General features: G+C 38.9%; 1 protein-coding gene across 1 annotated transcript; it reads right to left on the minus strand.

Annotated features, from left to right (window-relative positions):
• Positions 1-165: 165 nt before the first annotated feature.
• On the minus strand, positions 166-23,872 carry LOC122046353. Its single transcript, XM_042607002.1, has 5 exons — positions 23,643-23,872; positions 23,433-23,571; positions 23,224-23,340; positions 23,051-23,135; positions 166-667 (listed from the first exon to the last, which is right to left on the minus strand). The coding sequence occupies exons 1-5, from the start codon at positions 23,744-23,746 to the stop codon at positions 504-506; spliced, it is 609 nt and encodes a 202-aa protein (XP_042462936.1). The 5' UTR covers positions 23,747-23,872; the 3' UTR covers positions 166-503.
• Positions 23,873-23,904: the final 32 nt, after the last annotated feature.

Genomic DNA, 23,904 nt, shown 5'->3' on the forward strand with positions numbered 1-23,904 from the left:
GGATAAGATGATCATTCTAACACTAGTAGGAATTCGATAATTTAAATTGCATATATTTGTAGATTTAAATCATGCGCCTTTAGAATGAGAAATAGATCCGTAATAGTTTAAGTATTTATTAACGCATGGACATTATATATAAAAGAGACATGAAAATAGGGACCATTTAACCAAAAGAATAGCCCATTTATATGCTTCATACTAAAATTTAATAAATTCTTACAAAACTATGCCTATTGGAATGTAAGAGGAACGAACTACTTGAAAAATAACACAAGAAAGGGGAAAAGAATATGATGCACTAGTATCCCACAGAAAATAAAAGATTTAGATACAATGTCTGATTTTAACAAAGAGATGAGTTGTAATGACGAAGATGAGGTTCTCTAGATGGTGAGGAGCTCATATGATGAAGGTTTTGCTCAATTGAGTTTGGTTTTATTTGAATATTCTTGGTTCCTTTGGCTTTGAATTGGAGAGGTTCTCTGTGTTCGATTATTAAGTCATGAATCTTTAGCCACCGCTGCTGCATCTTCTGTTTCTAAGCCTTTGTTTATCAGCAGCGGAAGGAATTTGGATAACACCACACCAAGCAGCAAACAGAGAAGAGCCGCTATTCCAACCCGCCAAGCATCGTGTGGAATCCCTAACATCAACTCGTCACAAACTGGAAAGGCAAGGAAACCTTAACAAGATTTTTTTAAATTTTTAAAAAAAAAAACAATGTAGGAGTCACATTTTTGCAAAGCTGAGATTAAATTAAAGTTAGAAATACTGCATTGAGGATGTATGGGCAGCAATCAAGCACAAGGATAATGATTTTCTAGCCATCAATATCAATCTAGAAAACATGTAAAGAGTTCCAGAGATAAACTGTTCATAGAAAAATTCAACTGTGTTTATAAGTTGATGAAATAAATGTACTGGAAGGGTCTTGTGTTGCTGTTGGAAATGGCTCTTCACAAGAAAAACAAAGCGTTGAAACTCAAAATAAGTGGAATGTCTCTCCATCCCATACACAATATGTAAATTAAATTATGTCTCTCCACAACAATCAATCTACCACATCTAAATTATGTAATCTGAAGTTAATGCTATTATTTACCAATTAGCATGATTGAAATTAAATGCAACAGTGCCAACAGACACTGGAACTATATAAGGTTCAGTGTGGATTTTTCTTCAGCATTAAGCATTTAGTGCAAGAGACTGTAGTGTTCTGATTTGACATTTGATCCTTCTGGAAGGTAGTGCATCTGGCTTTGTTCTTAAAATTAAAGGTATTGTGAACGTATATACATTTAGAAACATTAAGATAAATGGTTAGAAGACCACTTTGAGGTTTAAGAGCTTTTGAATAGAAAGAAAAATGAGTGTTGTAAATTATCTCTTTCTCTCTATGTGTGTGTGTGTGTGTGTGTGTGTGTGTCTGTGTCTGTGTCTGTGTGTGCTCATTTTATGGCACCAAACCCAACAATCCTGAGGGAGAAGATTAGATAATGTATCATGTATTACCAAAGAATATGCAAGATGATAATCAGTATGCGGAAGAGGATATATAGAATGTACTCAAGTGGCAGCTATCAGTTATGATAATCCACTTATGCCACTTGTTTACTATTTGCATGTTCCCCTGACTTATTTCGTACTTTTTTCCACTTCATTAGGGCGGCACCATATGAGTTTAACCACTACTCTTTACTATTTGCATATTCCCTTGCCTGATTTCATTTTTTCCCTTTCATTAGGCTGGCACCATATAAATTTAACCCAGATCTATATCTTACCATAAAATAAATATTTGTATGACTGCATTGGCCATTCAACTAAGGCAAGAGTTTAATATATCTAAAATTACAGATCCATATTAACAGAATAGACAAAATAAGCAAAGCACATTGGAGGACAAACCCTCTCTATTGCTCGTGGTTGTCAATCGCAGTTCTAGTTTGGTGGGTTACAATACAATCTCACCTTATTACGGTGCTTTTGTATCATGACTCTAGGTTAGCATATTTGTCAAGGACGATAGGTAACAAAAAGATTGTCGATATGCCATTACTTACTATTTATTATACGTAAATAATAGTACTTAATTACTCATTACATCAACCTTTCAAATTTACCTTGATAATAACTGCATGATTACACGTACTACCTACTACCCACTACCTACTACCTATATTTATAATCTACAATTGTTAGCTTACAGAATTAACCTTATTTTACACTATAAATAAAAAAATATATTACTATTAGTTTAAGTATTCTTACATTATCAGCAAAATAACAGCATTAACCCTATTTCAGCCATGAAGTTCATTCCTGGTGGAGTCAAATGACGTTGTTGCAAAAGGGTGGGATAATCCTGAACAGAACCACATAAAACTGCTGAAGGCTTGAGAAGTCCACAACCTTTCTAAGCGCTCCTTACAGCACAGAAAACTTATGCAGACATAGTAGGGCCTATTGCTACTGGAAGTAGAGCCTCACTTCTCCTAAGACCAAGATCTTCACTCTCTCTTTTCTAAATTAAATCTTGTTATATCTTGTTTTATTAAGTTCTATACTTATTAAATCGTTACCTGAAACTGAACCTGCACAATCCACTCTCAACCCAATTCCTAACTATTCTCCTCCCCTTGGTGTTTGCAAGGACCCCTCCTACCTCGGCATTCTCTGCAGACCTAAGCCTCCACCCTTCACCACCTTCAATTTCTGCACCCTGTGAGATCTGACGAGATCTTCAAATATCGCCCTATGATAGTAAGCATCCTTCAACTTTCCTCTTCCTTGAAATTTCAAATTCACTATACTATAAAGCAGTCATGTTCAGTATACTGCCAAAAAACGGTGAAGAGCTTTTCAGCATGGTTGTAAGCATCATGTTGGCTTGCTACATATTTCCCCTCTTTAATACCTAATTTGCAAGAGAATAAGGAATCATCAGAACAAAAAAAGCCCATTGTCTTCCTCTTCTCCAGATTAATTCCTCTTCACAGTGTTTCTCCTCTACACGGAGTGGCAATGAGTCAAGTAGGGACATTAAAAGTTACACCCCTATGAAGAGAGGTTTCATTTTTACAGTCACTTTTAGTCTTACTTGCCACTATAGTCACTTTTAATGATGTGAGATTATAAAGGTTGGGGTTGAGGGTGTCTGGGTGGAAAACTATAATTGAGGAAGTAACCCTGTATTATATTTATTCAATTATATACTTGTTATTTGATCCTAAAAATTTATTGGCCTCCATGCTTATTCTTCTTTGTGTATATTTATTGTCTACTACTGATAGTTGTAGTAAAAATATGAAATTGTGCATGCTCATTAAATTGAATAGAATATATAGGTGCTTTATTGTGTCTGTGAAATTTTGGATGCTTATAGAATATATCATGAGTAATTGTGCTAGTGCTTCTATGTGGTAATGAGTTTTGAGCATGTTTACATTTTGTTGTTAGATAGTTAACTTGTTATATGAGTTAAACATTTGTCATAACATGAGAATAAATTTAAAATTGAGTCATTATAATAAATAAAGTGAAGAGAAGTATAACTATGTTGTATATAACATCACATAAACCTCTAGTTGGCTTGTTTGCAGATTTGTGAGCATTATGTCGGCAGCACATTCAATTGATTGCAAATGAATGCGCATTTTCAGATTGTTGGTGAGGCATCTGTACTTGTGTTTGACCTCACTTGGTGTACCTCCCTACAATGTTACAGAGCAAAGGAAATCCAAAGGTCCCACTCTGATTCAATACATGAAACAGAAACATGTAATCTTACTTGAAGATAAGTGGGATTTTTTTAATATATATATATATATATATATAATGATAAACTTACAGTGATAATTATGATAATGTTTCATGTGAAACCCTCCTTGTTGTTTACTTAAATAGTGTTACATTCTCACTCAGTTTTTCCTAGCTGACATTACCTTGTTTCCTCCAAATTCTCTTTGGTGGATGCTATGATGAGTTAGTAGATGCTCTTAGGTGTATCTATTTCTGGATTTTTTGGAGCTTATCTTTAAAGAGATTATGGTGTTTGACTTGGCAAGTCTTACCTTACATGTTATGCTTTGGTATTTCACGGACATACTAAACAAAAGAATTAACTTGGGCCGTGAAAAAATCTAGATCTCAGATTATACAAAAATTTTACTTTCTCTTCCTATTTCTATCATCGCCATGCTTCGGACATTTTCCTAAGTTGGAATTGTTGGATCAGCAAGAAATCAATTAATTTTGAGCATCCCTCCAGTTCTCATTCAATTTCATTCATTTTTAATGAGATCTTTGTAAACTTTAGTTGTATTTATAACTTCTTAGGGCTCAAGCATACACCCAAGCTACCAACCCATATTGGATTAGGAATTGCTAATCATAATCTAACTCATTGAGCTCTATATGATCGGCCAAGTTTGACAACCATGCAAGTGCCAATATTGTAGCAAAGGTGATTACGCCCCAAGAGAAACAGAAAGATTAACCTGGATACAATGGCGAATGGTCTATCCAAATGAATATCAAGAGTTAACCAATTCTAGTGACGGAAGAAATGGTACCCAAAATATAATTTCTCAGATAAGAAGGGTATTCTTACTAGAAGATCCATTTCAAGGATCAACCGACATGCAAGACAGAGCATATAGAGATCTGGAGAGACTTAGTTGTCAGCAGGTAAAAGATCTCATTCCATTTCTAACTGATTATATGCATCTTGCTTCAAAAACAGGAAGATTATTCACTGGACCAGAGCTATCTGAGAAATTCTAGCTAAAACTTCCTGGAGAATTGGGTCGTCGTATTAAAGCAACATTCGAAGAAAAATACCAAGGTAATACCATGGGTGTACATCCCAGGGTAATATTTCACCTACAAATACTTAGAGGAAGAATGCAAGAAGGCAGCCTTTAGCAGATCCCTCAAAGACTTAACTTTCTGCAATCAAATGTCTATTCCGGGATATTATAAAGACCCAAAGAAGAAGTATGGACTCAGAAAGTCCACTACTTACAAGGGCAAGCCTCACCAAACACATGCACGAGTAGAGAAAAAGAAGAATCTACTACGAAATAAGAAATGCAAGTGTTTCCTCTGTGGCGAAGAAGGTCATTTCGCACGAGACTGCCCCAAATAATTTAAGAACACAAAAAAAGAGTGGCTCTTTTTGAAGATTTGGAAATTCCGGATGAATATGAAATCCTGTCTGTACAAGAAGGAGACGAGCCATCAGATGCTATATTTAGTATATCAGAAGGAGAAGACCACCAGGTGAATACTGTTCTTAACCAAGAATTTCTATTTGTTTTTATAGAACAGACAAACTCCTATATGATAGGAAAGACAGAAGGGTGGCAACCTATGGTGAAAGTATCAAAGGTACAACATGACTGCAATCACATATGGGAAATTAATGGAGAGATAGCACCTCCCTACCAAAAATGTGGGATAGAGATAATAGCAGCCGGCACTAGTGGCAGTGGCATTAGTGATATTCCAAAACCAACAGAAGACTGGGTCTCTGATTACCCACGATTACAGCAGTTACAGGAGCAAATTTATTCTCAAGTAGAATCTGCATATAGACCACCTGCTGAACTACAATGAATCCTGTTGGTTACCCCCAAACCGTGCTCCAAAAGATGAACCTGTAAGTATGGCAGTTCCACCCACAACCAAGCCAAAATTCAAGCATAATGACCAGTCTGAATGGTGGAATTTACCAACAGCCCACCAACAAACAGGGGCGATTCTTACACTCCCACCCCAGTTACACAAAATAGAAGATGTTTTCTTAATATGGGAAGCAGTCACCAAGAATGTAGTAGCCCTACAGAATTTCACAGACACTCAAGATAAGGCTGACTATATTGAGAATTTGCTTGGAGAAACAGAAAGATTAACCTGGATACAATGGCGAATGGCCTATCCAAATGAATATCAAGAGTTAATCAATTCTAGTGACGGAAGAAATGGTACCCAAAATATAATTTCTCAGATAAGAAGGGTATTCTTACTAGAAGATCCATTTCAAGGATCAACCGACATGCAAGACAGAGCATATAGAGATCTGGAGAGACTTAGTTGTCAGCAGGTAAAAGATCTCATTCCATTTCTAACTGATTATATGCATCTTGCTTCAAAAACAGGAAGATTATTCACTGGACCAGAGCTATCTGAGAAATTCTGGCTAAAACTTCCTGGAGAATTGGGTCGTCGTATTAAAGCAGCATTCGAAGAAAAATACCAAGGTAATACCATGGGTGTACATCCCAGGGTAATATTCACCTACAAATACTTAGAGGAAGAATGCAAGAAGACAGCCTTTAGCAGATCCCTCAAAGACTTAACTTTCTGCAATCAAATGTCTATTCCGGGGTATTATAAAGACCCAAAGAAGAAGTATGGACTCAGAAAGTCCACTACTTACAAGGGCAAGCCTCACCAAACACATGCACGAGTAGAGAAAAAGAAGCATCTACTACGAAATAAGAAATGCAAGTGTTTCCTCTGTGGCGAAGAAGGTCATTTCGCACGAGACTGCCCCAAATAATTTAAGAACACAAAAAAAGAGTGGCTCTTTTTGAAGATTTGGAAATTCCGGATGAATATGAAATCCTGTCTGTACAAGAAGGAGACGAGCCATCAGATGCTATATTTAGTATATCAGAAGGAGAAGACCACCAGGTGAATACTGTTCTTAACCAAGAATTTCTATTTGTTTTTATAGAACAGACAAACTCCTATATGATAGGAAAGACAGAAGGGTGGCAACCTATGGTGAAAGTATCAAAGGTACAACATGACTGCAATCACATATGGGAAATTAATGGAAGCTCGTGGAATAGAGATAATAGCAACTGGTGCAACATGTGATATTCCAAACCCAAGAATGGGTCTCGATTACCCAAAGTTACAGCAGTTACAGGAGCAAATTTATTCTCAAGCGGAATCTGCATATAGACCACCTGCGATACTACAATGAATCCTGTTGGTTACCCCCAAACCGTGCTCCAAAAGATGAACCTGTAAGTATGGCAGTTCCACCCACAACCAAGCCAAAATTCAAGCATAATGACCAGTCTGAATGGTGGAATTTACCAACAGCCCATCAACAAACAGGGGCGATTCTTACACTCCCACCCCAGTTACATAAAATAGAAGATGTTTTCTTAATATGGGAAGCGATCACCAAGAATGTAGTAGCCCTACAGAATTTCACAGACACTCAAGATAAGGCTGACTATATTGAGAATTTGCTTGGAGAGACAGAAAGATTAACCCGGATACAATGGCGAATGGTCTATCCAAATGAATATCAAGAGTTAATCAATTCTAGTGACGGAAGAAATGGTACCCAAAATATAATTTCTCAGATAAGAAGGGTATTCTTACTAGAAGATCCATTTCAAGGATCAACCGACATGCAAGACAGAGCATATAGAGATCTGGAGAGACTTAGTTGTCAGCAGGTAAAAGATCTCATTCCATTTCTAACTGATTATATGCATCTTGCTTCAAAAACAGGAAGATTATTCACTGGACCAGAGCTATCTGAGAAATTCTGGCTAAAACTTCCTGGAGAATTGGGTCGTCGTATTAAAGCAGCATTCGAAGAAAAATACCAAGGTAATACCATGGGTGTACATCCCAGGGTAATATTCACCTACAAATACTTAGAGGAAGAATGCAAGAAGGCAGCCTTTAGCAGATCCCTCAAAAACTTAACTTTCTGCAATCAAATGCCTATTCCGGGGTATTATAAAGACCCAAAGAAGAAGTATGGACTCAGAAAGTCCACTACTTACAAGGGCAAGCCTCACCAAACACATGCACGAGTAGAGAAAAAGAAGCATCTACTACGAAATAAGAAATGCAAGTGTTTCCTCTGTGGCGAAGAAGGTCATTTCGCACGAGACTGCCCCAAAGAATTTAAGAACACGAAAAGAGTGACTCTTTTTGAAGGATTGGAAATTCCCGATGAATATGAAATCCTGTCTGTACAAGAAGGAGACGAGCCATCAGATGCTATATTTAGTATATCAGAAGGAGAAGACCACCAGGTGAATACTGTTCTTAACCAAGAATTTCTATTTGTTTTTATAGAACAGACAAACTCCTATATGATAGGAAAGACAGAAGGGTGGCAACCTATGGTGAAAGTATCAAAGGTACAGCATGACTGCAATCACATATGGGAAATTAATGGAGCGATAGCACCTCCCTACCAAAAATGTACGTGTTGCAAGAGGGAGACTATGCAAAGGCACCGTATGCACTGCAGTACTTGCCATATAACCTCATGTGGTATGTGTACAAGAAATTACTTCGACATGAGCATACCCGTGGAAAGGTCAGTACCAGTTCCTTTTTCCCCTACTACATTAATTCAAGAACAACAAAACTATATTGCATGGTCAGTAGCGGAAATTGAAAGACTGAAGCAGGAAGTTGTCAGCACCAAATTATTAGCAGAAATTCAGATTGAGACATTAAAGAAAGAATTTGCTGCCGAAAAAGAAGAAATGCTGAGAATCAATAGTGCCAACACATTAGAAGTTGACACTGAAAATGAAGAACTCCATCTCAAGCTTGACCGCCTGGTGTTAGAAAACAAAGATCTCCTAAAAAGATTAGAGAAAGGCAAGGAATCCTTCAATCCTGAAGAAGAAGAAGATGAAGAAGTATTTGAAGAAGAAATACATGTTCTAATTGATTCAGGAAAGGAGAAAGTCTTCTCTATAGAAGAAGCAAAACAACCAAGGCCTAAAACAAATGGCCTTTTTAACTTGGTGGTAGAACTTTTTATCCCGGGGGTAGACAGTTTCAAAGTAAACGCCATCCTTGACACCGGCGCTACCACCTGCTGTATAGATCAGGTATCAATACCTCCTCTTGCCATTGAAGATAATACTTTTGTTGTTAATTTCAGTGGTATCAATTCAAAGACAACAGCCAACAAGAAGTTGAGGTACGGTAATATGAAGATAGGGGATCATCAATTCCGGATACCCTACACTTATGCTTTCCCACTCACATTAGGCGGAAACATTACTATGATCCTAGGTTGCAATTTCATTCGAGCTCTGCATGGGGGAGTTCGCATAGAAGGAAATGAGGTAACATTTTATAAAAATATTACAACTATACATACTCAACAAATTGTTCCTACAGCCTCTGTTATTGAAGAACTAGAACTAGAAGAGGAAGAATATAATCAAATCCAGGAACAAGTATGTTTATGGCAACCTGGACAGCATCTTCAAGACTTGATTACGGAATTAACTAACACTGGTTATATTGGGGACAACCCAATGAAATATTGGGAGTCTAATTTAGTAACCTGCAAGCTGGAAATTAAGAATCCAGATCTGATAATTGAGGATCGACCACTTAAGCATGTTACACCTCAAATGCAAGATTCTTTCCGCAAGCATATCAAGTCTCTGCTGAACTTAAAGGTCATCAGACCTAGCAATAGTTGTCACAGAACTACTGCAATTATAGTCTACTCAGGTACCACAGTAGACCCCAAAACAGGAAAGGAAACTAAGGAAAAGGAAAGAATGGTCTTCAACTACAAGCGACTGAATGACAATACTCACAAAGACCAATATAGCCTCCTAGGTATTAATACTATAATACACAGGGTTGGGAGAAGTAAGATCTTTTCCAAATTTGATCTCAAAAGCGGGTTTCATCAAGTAGCCATGGATCCTGATTCAGTACCATGGACAGCCTTCTGGGTACCTGACGGGCTTTTTGAATGGCTCGTTATGCCCTTCGGCCTCAAAAATGCTCCTGCAATCTTTCAGCGTAAAATGGACAACTGCTTTAAAGGTACTGAAAAATCCATAGCAGTTTACATTGATGATATTTTGGTATATTCAGAAACTGAAGAAGAGCACCGAGAACATCTGAAGGCCCTTCTCAAAATATGCCAGAAAAATGGGCTGATACTAAGCCCAACGAAGATGAAGATTGGCAGCCCGACTATAGAATTTCTAGGGGCTACTATTGGCAATTCAAAGATTAAACTTCAACCTCATATTATCTCCAAAGTAGCTAATTTCAGTAATGAGGAGCTGCAGACCACCAAAGGGTTGAGATCTTGGTTAGGGATCTTAAATTATGCCCGCTCTTATATCCCTAATCTGGGAAAAATCCTTGGTCCCCTATATTCCAAGACATCTCCAAACGGGGAGAAGCGCATGAATTCTCAAGATTGGGCGCTAGTTAATAAGGTGAAATCTATGATTAAAGACCTTCCAGATTTAGCAATACCTCCTGCAAATTGCTATGTTATAATTGAGTCCGATGGCTGCATGGAAGGATGAGGAGGGGTTTTGAAATGGAAACCTCAAAAATATGATCCCAAGGCTGTAGAATTAATAAGTGCTTATGCAAGCGGCAAGTTTTCCCCACTTAAATCCACTATTGACGCAGAAATTCATGTCATAATGAATTGCATGAATAGCTTCAAGATATATTATCTTGATAAAGAAGAGCTTCTTATTCGCACGGATTGCCAGGCAATTATAAGCTTTTTAACAAAACCGCGCAAAACAAACCTTCACGAATCCATTGGATAGCATTTACGGACTTCATTACTGGACTGGGCATTCCTGTCCACTTTCAGCACATAGAAGGTAAAGACAACACTCTGGCTGACACATTATCTCGCTTGGTTTCCTTTATTGCAGGCCCATGGACCCTTTCAAACGAAGACGAATTGATAATGCAACAATGGGAGGAAACAATTCATCAGTTGCAAGCCAAGCCCAACAACAAAGCAACCCAACATTTGAAGAGCCTTATCACTTTTTGGCTCAGTACAAGGAAGTCTCCTCCAGCCACGGCCCAAGGGTGTGCACCATCCTCGAAGAAGACGCCAGAAGACACTTGGCCGACATTGAAAGGACCGTTGCAAACCAGCTCATCCATAACATCCTGGAGCTCAAACTTATCCACGACATCAAGGAAGCAGACTTTAGCATCAGGAGTGAACACCCCAAAGGACTTTACTTTAAAGATGCCTTACCCAGCGTCTCAGCTGTAAAGAAGTCCTTATTCACCGCCTTTCTGCAACTACAAGACACCATCCAGCACATGGTGGACACACCACCATAAGAAGACAGAGCGTAGTGAGCCCAATAAATCCAAAGTAGATTTGCTTTAATAAAAGCAGATTCGAATTCACATGGACTGAGCCTCGGGGAGCCGTCCAAATGAAAAAGAATCTAGCCTTAGCTGTAAAGACTATAGGCTGTGTTGTAAAGGGATAAGAAAGAGGAACAGATAAGGATACCCATGAGTGATGACGAGGCCCACAAGTGCACTCAGCTCATCTCTATCCTTCTCCTTCTCTTTTCTATATAACCCTCTAGTTAGCTCATTGCAGAACACACACCGCTTCACGGTACAAGTTCTACTCTGAGAAGTCTAAGATTGTAAGTTCGTAAAGCTTTTAAGCTCTTAAGTTCCTTTTCTTGTAATTTAGTCCTGTACTTTTCTCTTTGGTACATTATCTAAGTTATTTGAAAAGAAGACGTTTCCGCAACTTTCTTTCTATCTTTCGTTTTAATTCTTCTGATAACTGTAGCGCTTGCTGTTCAATTTGCTTTGGCTGCTCAGTTATCTTTATGATGAGGTCTTCTAGTTGCCTTTTAGTTAATGGTTTGTTTTCTAAAACCTCCGTAGTAAGGTTTTTCAAGGCCTCACCGAGTTTTTGGTTCTCAACCTTTAACTCTTCTAGTTGTTCCTGTATTTGTTTGAAGTTTTTGAGGTGGACTCTACAGGAAAGACAAACTCTGTCGTATATTACTGAGATGTTGTGAGCTAATTCTCTTTTAGTAGGATGTTTCTCTGTTTTTGCTAAATCAAGGTATTCTAGGTTCGAGGTATGGGATTTAGTATACCATTCCTGTATGTGTTCTTCCCAACATCTGGACATAGACACAATTAGAACTGTACCCTATGGTTTATCTTTCCTATGAATTGTGGCTTACAGCTTAGAGGGTTCTAAAAGTTTTCTTGCTCACACAGGTGTGCCCTTGGATTTATATCGGCATCCCTTGCCTTGTTACCAAGTTAGGACCTGTTCTTTTGCAATCCACTCGTCGTTCCCTGGTCGCCTTATTATCACAAAACTTTCAGTTTGATAAACTTTAAGGCTCAGTTACTCAGACACTATATTCGTTCATGTTTTCGCTATAACTGGTCAACAGTTGCAATTCGCTAGACATGCCCTCGAAGATGTCTTTTATTGTTTTAAGATCAACACATAAAGAAAATCACTACCATACCCATCCTCTCCCTTGTGAATACCCTGAGTAGGGTTTACTCAGCCATAAAAATTAGCTCTGATACCAAAAAGTTGCGGAAACGTCTTCTTTTCAAATAACTTAGATAATGTACCAAAGAGAAAAGTACAGGACTAAATTACAAGAAAAGGAACTTAAGAGCTTAAAAGCTTTAAGAAGTTACAATCTTAGACTTCTCAGAGTAGAACTTGTACCGTGAAGCGGTGTGTGTTCTGCAATGAGCTAACTAGAGGATTATATAGAAAAGAGAAGGAGAAGGATAGAGATGAGCTGAGTGCACTTGTGGGCCTCGTCATCACTCATGGGTATCCTTATCTGTTCCTCTTTCTTATCCCTTTACAAGCTTTACAACACAGCCTATAGTCTTTACAGCTAAGGCTAGATTCTTTTTCATTTGGACGGCTCCCCGAGGCTCAGTCCATGTGAATTCGAATCTGCTTTTATTAAAGCAAATCTACTTTGGATTTGTTGGGCTCACCACGCTCTGTCTTCTTATGGTGGTGTGTCCACCATATGCTGGATGGTGTCTTGTAGTTGCAGAAAAGCGGTGAATAAGGACTTCTTTACAGCTGAGACGCTGGGTAAGGCATCTTTAAAGTAAAGTCCTTTGGGGTGTTCACTCCTGATGCTAAAGTCTGCTTCCTTGATGTCGTGGATAAGTTTGAGCTCCAGGATGTTATGGATGAGCTGGTTTGCAACGGTCCTTTCAATGTCGGCCAAGTGTCTTCTGGCGTCTTCTTCGAGGATGGTGCACACCCTTGGGCCGTGGCTGGAGGAGACTTCCTTGTACTGAGCCAAAAAGTGATAAGGCTCTTCAAATGTTGGGTTGCTTTGTTGTTGGGCTTGGCTTGCAACTGATGAATTGTTTCCTCCCATTGTTGCATTATCAATTCGTCTTCGTTTGAAAGGGTCCATGGGCCTGCAATAAAAGAAACCAAGCGAGATAATGTGTCAGCCAGGGTATTGTCTTTACCTTCTATGTGCTGAAAGTGGACAGGAATGCCCAGTCCAGTAATGAAGTCCGTAAATGCTATCCAACGGACTCGTGAAGGTTTGTTTTGCGCAGTTTTGTTAAAGAAGCTTATAATTGCCTGGCAATCCGTACGAATAAGAAGCTCTTCTTTATCAAGATAATATATCTTGAAGCTATTCATGCAATTCATTATGGCATGAATTTCTGCGTCAATAGTGGATTTAAGTGGGGAAAACTTGCCGCTTGCATAAGCACTTATTAATTCTGCAGCCTTGGGATCATATTTTTGAGGTTTCCATTTCAAAACCCCTCCCCATCCTTCCATGCAGCCATCAGACTCAATTATAACATAGCAATTTGCAGGAGGTATTGCTAAATCTGGAAGGTCTTTAATCATAGATTTCACCTTATTAACTAGCGCCCAATCTTGAGAATTCATGCACTTTTCCCCATTTGGAGACGTTTTAGAATATAAAGGACCAAGGATTTTCCCTAGATTGGGAATATAAGATCGGGCATAATTTAAAATACCCAGCCAAGATCTTAATCCTTTGGTGGTCTGTAACTCCTCATTGCTAAAATCAGCTATCTTGGAGATAATGTGCGGTTGGAGTTTAATCTTTGAATTGCCAATAGTGGCCCCTAGAAATTCTATAGTTGGGCTGCCAATCTTCATCTTCGTTGGGCTTAGTATCAGTCCATTTTTCTGGCATATTTTGAGAAGGGCCTTCAAATGTTCTCTGTGCTCCTCTTCAGTATCTGAATAGACCAAGATATCATCAATGTAAACTGCTATAAACTTTTCTGTACCTTTAAAGCAATTATCCATTTTGCGCTGGAAAACTGCAGGAGCATTTTTAAGTCCAAAGGGCATAACGAGCCATTCAAAAAGCCCGTCAGGTACCCAGAAGGCTGTCCATGGTACTGAATCAGGATCCATGGCTACTTGATGAAACCCGCTTTTGAGATCAAATTTGGAAAAGATCTTGCTTCTCCCAACCCTGTGTATTATAGTATTAATACCTGGGAGGCTATATTGGTCTTTGTGAGTATTGTCATTCAGTCGCTTGTAGTTGAAGACCATTCTTTCCTTTCCCTTAGTTTCCTTTCCTGTTTGGGGTCTACTGTGGTACCTGAGTAGACTATAATTGCAGTAGTTCTGTGACAACTATTGCTAGGTCTGATGACCTTTAAGTTCAGCAGAGACTTGATATGCTTGCGGAAAGAATCTTGCATTTGAGGTGTAACATGCTTAAGTAGTCGATCCTCAATTATCAGATCTGGATTCTTAATTTCCAGCTTGCAGGTTACTAAATTAGACTCCCAATATTTCATTGGGTTGTCCCCAATATAACCAGTGTTAGTTAATTCCGTAATCAAGTCTTGAAGATGCTGTCCAGGTTGCCATAAACATACTTGTTCCTGGATTTGGTTATATTCTTCCTCTTCTAGTTCTAGTTCTTCAATAACAGAGGCTGTAGGAACAATTTGTTGAGTATGTATAGTTGTAACATTTTTATAAAATGTTACCTCATTTCCTTCTATGCGAACTCCCCCATGCATAGCTCGAATGAAATTGCAACCTAGGATCATAGTAATGTTTCCGCCTAATGTGAGTGGGAAAGCATAAGTGTAGGGTATCCGGAATTGATGATCCCCTATCTTCATATTACCGTACCTCAACTTCTTGTTGGTTGTTGTCTTTGAATTGATACCACTGAAATTAACAACAAAAGTATTATCTTCAATGGCAAGAGGAGGTATTGATACCTGATCTATACAGCAGGTGGTAGCGCTGGTGTCAAGGATGGCGTTTACTTTGAAACTGTCTACCCCCGGGATAAAAAGTTCTACCACCAAGTTAAAAAGGCCATTTGTTTTAGGCCTTGGTTGTTTTGCTTCTTCTATAGAGAAGACTTTCTCTTTTCCTGAATCAATTAGAACATGTATTTCTTCTTCAAATACTTCTTCATCTTCTTCTTCAGGATTGAAGGATTCCTTGTCTTTCTCTAATCTTTTTAGGAGATCTTTGTTTTCTAACTCCAGGCAGTCAAGCTTGATATGGAGTTCTTCATTTTCAGTGTCAACTTCTAATGTGTTGGCACTATTGATTCTCAGCATTTCTTCTTTTTCGGCAGCAAATTCTTTCTTTAATGTCTCAATCTGAATTTCTGCTAATAATTTGGTGCTGACAACTTCCTGCTTCAGTCTTTCAATTTCCGCTACTGACCATGCAATATAGTTTTGTTGTTCTTGAATTAATGTAGTAGGGGAAAAAGGAACTGGTACTGACCTTTCCACGGATGTGCTCATGTCGAAGTAATTTCTTGTACACATACCACATGAGGTTATATGGCAAGTACTGCAGTGCATACGGTGCCTTTGCATAGTCTCCCTCTTGCAACACGTACATTTTTGGTAGGGAGGTGCTATCTCTCCATTAATTTCCCATATGTGATTGCAGTCATGCTGTACCTTTGATACTTTCACCATAGGTTGCCACCCTTCTGTCTTTCCTATCATATAGGAGTTTGTCTGTTCTATAAAAACAAATAGAAATTCTTGGTTAAGAACAGTATTCACCTGGAGGTCTTCTCCTTCTGATATACTAAATATAGCATCTGATGGCTCGTCTCCTTCTTGTACAGACAGGATTTCATATTCATCGGGAATTTCCAATCCTTCAAAAAGAGCCACTCTTTTCGTGTTCTTAAATTCTTTGGGGCAGTCTCGTGCGAAATGACCTTCTTCGCCACAGAGGAAACACTTGCATTTTTTATTTCGTAGTAGATGCTTCTTTTTCTCTACTCGTGCATGTGTTTGGTGAGGCTTGCCCTTGTAAGTAGTGGACTTTCTGAGTCCATACTTCTTCTTTGGGTCTTTATAATACCCCGGAATAGGCATTTGATTGCAGAAAGTTAAGTCTTTGAGGGATCTGCTAAAGGCTGCCTTCTTGCATTCTTCCTCTAAGTATTTATAGGTGAATATTACCCTGGGATGTACACCCATGGTATTACCTTGGTATTTTTCTTCGAATGCTGCTTTAATACGATGACCCAATTCTCCAGGAAGTTTTAGCCAGAATTTCTCAGATAGCTCAGGTCCAGTGAATAATCTTCCTGTTTTTGAAGCAAGATGCATATAATCAGTTAGAAATGGAATGAGATCTTTTACCTGCTGACAACTAAGTCTCTCCAGATCTCTATATGCTCTGTCTTGCATGTCGGTTGATCCTTGAAATGGATCTTCTAGTAAGAATACCCTTCTTATCTGAGAAATTATATTTTGGGTACCATTTCTTCCGTCACTAGAATTGATTAACTCTTGATATTCATTTGGATAGGCCATTCGCCATTGTATCCAGGTTAATCTTTCTGTTTCTCCAAGCAAATTCTCAATATAGTCAGCCTTATCTTGAGTGTCTGTGAAATTCTGCAGGACTACTACATTCTTGGTGACTGCTTCCCATCTTAAGAAAACATCTTCTATTCTGTGTAACTGGGGTGGGAGTGTAAGAATCGCCCCTGTTTGTTGGTGGGCTGTTGGTAAATTCCACCATTCAGACTGGTCATTATGCTTGAATTTTGGCTTGGTTGTGGGTGGAACTGCCATACTTACAGGTTCATCTTTTGGAGCACGGTTTGGGGGGTAACCAACAGGATTCATTGTAGTATCAGCAGGTGGTCTATATGCAGATTCTGCTTGAGAATAAATTTGCTCCTGTAACTGCTGTAATCGTGGGTAATCAGAGACCCAGTCTTCTGTTGGTTTTGGAATATCACTAGTGCCACTGCCACTAGTGCCGGCTGCTATTATCTCTATCCCACCATCTTCCGCGAATGGATTGATAAATTCATCTTCAGAAGTTGGATAATGAGGTGAATCCTGCAAAGCTAGATATTGCAGATAATCAAGATAGTCATTATCAGTATTGTCAGGGTTTATGTCTGTAAGCATACACAAAAACTGTGTTGATTTTGATGAATCTTGTGAAGATAATGGCATGTTATCAAGTTCTGCTTGTAATTGTCGTCTATATTCTCTTGAGCTTCTTAATTGCCGATGTGTAATAGCAAAACTTCGTTCCATTGATGGAGGTCCATCTAGTAAGTCCAGATATGCCTCTTCTTCATAAAATTTGTGTTGCTCCACTGCATACTGCCTGGCCTTTTTCTGTATAGCTAATAACTGTTCTTCAGGGAAAGGCTTAATTGTTAGAGGTGAAATTATTTCTTTCTGTTTTGGGGCCTTGGAACAAGTAGCTACATATTTATCATATTCCTCAGCACAATCTTCATCACTACAACAGTAATGACAACCCAGGCATAAAGGATTAGCTTTAGTACTAGAGCAAACCTGCTTCATTGTTGTTGAGCCAAATCCAGATGTTCCCCTTTTAGTTGAACCTAATAGTTCAACATCTCATACATTTGGCGTAGCAATGTGCTCTATTATGAGTTGAGCAATACACTCTTGTTTGTTACGGAATATATCTTCATTTGTTGTATTGAAGGCCATAACTTTTACCTCGCCTCTGTAGTCTGAATCAATGACGCCTCCCATTATAATAATGCCCTTTAAAGCAGTGCTTGATCTGGGAGCTATTCTTGCGTAGGTATTTTGCGGAATTTGTATACAAATGCCCGTTGATAATAAAGACCTGTTAAGAGCAGGTATATCTTGTGCATGTGTAATAGAAATATCATACCCCGCGGCCCCTGGTGTTCGTCTAATAGGGAGTTGTGCTAGCGAAGATATTCTTTTAACCAGTAATTCATCACAGCTTTCTTCTTCCACAAGTACTGCAATAGTATGGCTTGTTAATTCTTCCTCATCTGACTGTATTTCCTCATCCTTTGAATTGAATTTGGGTAGAGATGATGAGGTTGCTGCTTGATACTGATTGAACTGTAGTGAAACACTTCCATCAAGCATGTTCCTTGTGTTAACTTCTATAGGCTGCATGGGTATGTTGACAGTTGATTGCCTTATAACCCAGTTATGCCCTAAGACATCTCTGGTGTTATAGCTTCTTCCTGGAAGAGCCCTTACGCCATGACTTGCTAAGTAGTCAACAACATTCTGGATTTCATAAGCAAAGCCAACGTTAGGTGTATTAGATAATCGACCTACCAGTCCTCGTGTGACCAGTAAGTTGGCTTCCCCATTTCTCCAGTTTTCATATCCCCGTGCAAGTATTGACACCTGTATATTTCTGTAAAAATCAGAAACTGTAAGCATTGTGTCAGGGATAACGTAAACTAATTGACTTCCATGTGTTAAGTCAATTTCCATTGTAGCAAAGATGGCTTGATCGCCTTGCCATCTGTTGTCTCGAAAGACAACCAGTGCTAGTGTTCCTTCTTCTTGCCTGTGCAGAATTTGGATTCTTACTTGCATCAGCCCCATATGAAGAAAACGCATACGACTTCTTTGGAGTTGGGTGAAACTCTCAGGTTGTATAAATGCTCTGTCAACCTGATTGCTAGTGACAAGTATTGCTTCTTCAGATCTATGAACATACACCCTGTGGTGTGCATCGTTTCTTCGTGAGTGGTATAAGACTTCAGCTGGTACTATTGAGGCTCTTTCCTGCATGGAGAGTCGGAGCTGAGTCTGAGGGTCAAGCTGTTGCTCTAAGGCATTGTTGTAGCTTCTCCCAGTTATTCTTCTTGTCACTCGCTGTATAGATCTTTGCGCGTTATATCTACGCCTTTGATTTTGTCTATACTCTCGCACTTGGTCTTCAAATAGAGGCGCCCCCTCTGTCCTTGTGATTGTTGTTACAGGAGGGTTTCTGTTTTGTGTAGCCATCATTTCTTTGCAGTTTTTGCTTGTTCTTCTTTCAAAATTTGAAAAGGGTCAGTGAAAACTCCGAGCCTTCCTTTTGACTCCTTTGGCCTTTCGTGAATAGAGATGGCTTGGATTCTTTCGGAGAGACTTTTGACAATCTCTTCTGGAAGAGCTTGTTGGGCTGGAGCTTCCTTTGCTTCAAGATTTTTCACTCTTTCTTCTAGAGACTCAAGTTTCTCTAAGATTGTGACTAAGAGCTGGATCTGCGTATTAGCTTGCTTAATAAGAATATTGTTGCTGCTAATACCTCCTTTGTAGTCAGCGGGTTTACAAAAGCCTGCAGCTGGCGCTTCTATGCCTTCAGTAGCTTGAAGTGCTTCTTTATATGAGTTTGTGGCTTTAGTATTTATATAGCTCATGAAAACACCCAACCTTCTACCTTGTTTAGCAGGGTTTCTACCCTTTCTATCTTTCGTTTTAATTCTTCTGATAACTGTAGCGCTTGCTGTTCAATTTGCTTTGGCTGCTCAGTTATCTTTATGATGAGGTCTTCTAGTTGCCTTTTAGTTAATGGTTTGTTTTCTAAAACCTCCGTAGTAAGGTTTTTCAAGGCCTCACCGAGTTTTTGGTTCTCAACCTTTAACTCTTCTAGTTGTTCCTGTATTTGTTTGAAGTTTTTGAGGTGGACTCTACAGGAAAAACAAACTCTGTCGTATATTACTGAGAAGTTGTGAGCTAATTCTCTTTTAGTAGGCTGTTTCTCTGTTTTTGCTAAATCAAGGTATTCTAGGTTCGAGGTATAGGATTTAGTATACCATTCCTGTATGTGTTCTTCCCAACGTCTGGACATAGACACAATTATAACTGTACCCTATGGTTTATCTTTCCTATGAATTGTGGCTTACAGCTTAGAGGGTTCTAAAAGTTTTCTCGCTCACACAGGTGTGCCCTTGGATTTATATCGGCATCCCTTGCCTTGTTACCAAGTTAGGACCTGTTCTTTTGCAATCCACTCGTCGTTCCCTGGTCGCCTTATTACCACAAAACTTTCAGTTTGATAAACTTTAAGGCTCAGTTACTCAGACATTATATTCGTTCATGTTTTCGCTATAACTGGTCAACAGTTGCAATTCGCTAGACATGCCCTCGAAGATGTCTTTTATTGTTTTAAGATCAACACATAAAGAAAATCACTACCATACCCATCCTCTCCCCTGTGAATACCCTGAGTAGGGTTTACTCAGCCATAAAAATTAGCTCTGATACCAAAAAGTTGCGGAAACGTCTTCTTTTCGAATAAATACGACAGAGTTTGTCTTTCCTGTAGAGTACACCTCAAAAACTTCAAACAAATACAGGAACAACTAGAAGAGTTAAAGGTTGAGAATCAAAAACTTAGTGAGGCCTTGAAAAACCTTACTAAGGAGGTTTTAGAAAACAAACCATTAACCAAAAGGCAACTAGAAGATCTTATCATAAAGATAACTGAGCAGCCAAAGCAAATAGAACAGCAAGCGCTACAGTTATCAGAGGAATTAAAGCGAAAAGTAGACAGGGTAGAAACCTTGTTACACAAGGTTGAAGGTTGGGTGTTTTCATGAGCTATATAAATACTAAAGCCACAAATTCATATAAAGAAGCACTTCAAGCTACTGAAGGTATAGAAGCACCAGCTGCAGGCTTTTGTAAACCGCTGACTACAAAGGAGGTATTAGCAGCAACAATATTCTTATTAAGCAAGCCAATACGCAGATTCAGCTCTTAGTCACAATCCTAGAGAAACTTGAGTCTTTAGAAGAAAGAGTGAAGAATCTTGAGGCAAAGGAAGCTCTAGCCCAACAAGCTCTTCCAGAAGAGATTGTCAAAAGTCTCTCTGAAAGAATTCAAGCTATCTCTATTCACGAAAAGCCAAAAGAGCTAAAAGGAAAGCTCAGAGTTTTTACTGATCCTTTTCAAATTCTGAAAGAGGAACATGCAAAAACTGCAAAGAAGTAATGGCTACACGAAGCAGGAACCCTCCTGTAACAACAATCACAAGAACGGAAGGAGCGCCCCTATTTGAAGACCAGGTGCGAGAATATAGGCAAAATCAAAGGCGCAGATACAACGCGCAAAGAACCATACAGCGAATGACAAGACGAGTAATTGGAGAAAGCTACAACAATGCCTTGGAACAGCAGCTTGACCCTCAGACTCAGCTCCGACTCTCTATGCAGGAGAGAGCCTCAATAGTACCAGCTGAAGTCTTATACCACTCACGGAGAGATGATGTACACCATAGAGTGTATGTGCATCGGTCTGAAGAAGCAATACTAGTAACAAGCAACCAGGTTGACAGGGCCTTCATTCAACCTGAGAGTTTCAACCAACTCCAGAGAAGTGGTATGCGCTTTCTTCATATGGGAGTAATACAAGTAAGAATTCAAATTTTGCATAGGCAAGAAGAAGGAACCATAGCTCTAGTGGTTTTCAGAGATAATAGATGGCAAGGAGATCAAGCCATCTTTGCTACAATGGAAATTGACTTAACCCATGGAAGTCAATTAGTTTATGTCATCCCTGAAACTATGCTTACAATTTCTGATTTTTACAGAAATATACAGGTGTCAATACTTGCAAGGGGATATGAAAACTGGAGGAACGGGGAAGCCAATTTACTGGTCACACGAGGACTGGTAGGAAGATTATCTAATACACCTAACGTTGGCTTTGCTTATGAAATCCAGAATGTGGTAGACTATCTAGAAAGCCATGGCGTGAGGGCTCTCCCAGGAAGAAGCTATAACACCAGGAATGCTTAAGGGCATAACTGGGTTATAAGACAATCAACGGTCAACATACCCATGCAGCCTACAGAAGTTAACACAAGGAACATGCTTGATGGAAGCGCCTCTCACAACCCATTCCCAAGTTATGTGAAGGGAGGTAAATCACAGGGTCGGCTTATAGCCGGCGGCCAAGTGGCTAGAGGGTGAGAGGAGTTTTTTTTTCCGAGAGCATGCACCTGTCAGGAATTGACCCCTTGCCCCATTATAGCAAAGTTGTCACCCTCTAGCCAACTGGGCACCACCATGGGGATTGCGATTGTTAATATTGATTTTGCTAAATCTTGTCAACTTCATAAAAAAAAATATACATAAATGAAACAGTTAAAAGGCCTATAATAGAATGTTTCATCTGTTGAATATTAAACAATATTCGATTGATTGACCCAAGATTAACAACAGAAAGATTTGTCACAGTCACTTCCCCTTTCTTTGTTTGTATTGAGAAAACCCCCATTTATAGATTTAAGATCCACATATATGAATTAGAAGGTCCAGATTAGTAGCTCCGCAACAGTTGAATTAATTGAAACCCTCATTATTGGAAGCTCATGATACTTCTAAGAGACTGAAATCCTTGATCAATGGAGGAATGTTACAATCTTGGTTAAAAAAAAAATATCAAAGGGGATGATCAAACAATTCCACACTATGAGATAACGGCTTGAAAACTATTCAGTGGATGTTATCCTCAGCGAAGCAGGAAAGGCAAACTGCCAGAATAGAATTTAAACATAACATAAAACATAACATATATGATGCTAGAACTGAATAGAGTACATAGTTGAGAATTTTATATGCACATTGACCACAAAACATAAAATGAACAAATAAATACATACATAAAGGGAATATCTTGAGGTATACATGTACTGTGAAAGTGAATGTAAGAAACTTAAAAAATCAAAACAAAATTAAACTGAAATATCATTAAATAAGATACTATTCATACGATCTAAAATTCAAAAACTTGATGACATTCTTTCATCAGTTAAACTTGAATAATAAATAGCAGTAGGAACTTTTAGGTCAATATACTTGCTCGTCATTATTCTCCCTCTAAACTACACATGTTGTTAAGCTGCAAAACTAACAGAAAGAACAAACTGTTGAACTCATACCTATGTTATAGATGACCAGTTCTTGCTCTGGCACACTTTTCATGGCAATTACACCTCCATTTTCAACGGTCAAACTTACAAAAACCTGCATAGCCAAATCATCTCATTTCACATGTTTTTTCAAAAATAAAAGTAAAAATTAAAAAGTTGATCCGAAAAGTATGACTAGTTACAGATTCCTCTTGATCAGCCTTGAAAATGAGTTTCTCTGTATCCAGCAATCTTCGATTCTTCGTGGACCGAAGTTCTAGCCTAGGCCTCTGTAACTGAATGGAAAATTTTGCGGGGATCTATTGCAAAGTTCCAAATGAGATTCAAACCATCAATTTAATTTAGATAAAGAAAAGGGAAATCGATGGATCATTAGGGAAATAGAACAAACAGATGCCGGGTACGATATCTTGACTTCATACGACGAGGATCTCCTGAGGCCAAGAAGCTCATAAGTGCGCCGACCGGAGCGGAGCGGCAAGGTTTCTGCTTTGAGTTCTATGCCAACATTAAGCGTCTTTAGATCGGCGCTGCAATGACCTAGGAACCGATGAGGACAACGATAACGGAAGGATTGTGATATGAAGCAGAGGAAACTGACTCGCGAGGGAGGGCGACGCAGGAGGCGACGAAGAAGAAGTGGAGGAAGGTAACCACTACGCAGTTGATCGGCGATGAGGAAGGCATCGGCTTCGGCGGCGACATCAAATTGAAACCGTTATGAATTCCGATACTAACATACCGTGCCGTTATCTTTCTCCACGCAGAAAGCGAGGCGGACGCTCGGTTAACGGCCTTGGCAGCATCGAACAAACACGAAGAATCCACATTTCAATCGAACGGCTATAAGAGAATATTGACAT

The sequence above is a fragment of the Zingiber officinale genome, chromosome 2B (assembly GCF_018446385.1).
Source record: "Zingiber officinale cultivar Zhangliang chromosome 2B, Zo_v1.1, whole genome shotgun sequence".
Taxonomy (NCBI): domain Eukaryota; kingdom Viridiplantae; phylum Streptophyta; class Magnoliopsida; order Zingiberales; family Zingiberaceae; genus Zingiber; species Zingiber officinale.

Coding starts and splice junctions, on each gene's coding strand:
- LOC122046353 (XM_042607002.1), bottom strand. CDS start 23,746: ATGTCGCCGCCGAAGCCGATGCCTTCCTCATCGCCGATCAACTGCGTA. Junction 23,136..23,223: donor AGGCTGATCAAGAGGAATCT/GTAACTAGTCAT, acceptor TTGGCTATGCAG/GTTTTTGTAAGTTTGACCGT. Junction 668..23,050: donor ACTGGTCATCTATAACATAG/GTATGAGTTCAA, acceptor TTGCCTTTCCAG/TTTGTGACGAGTTGATGTTA.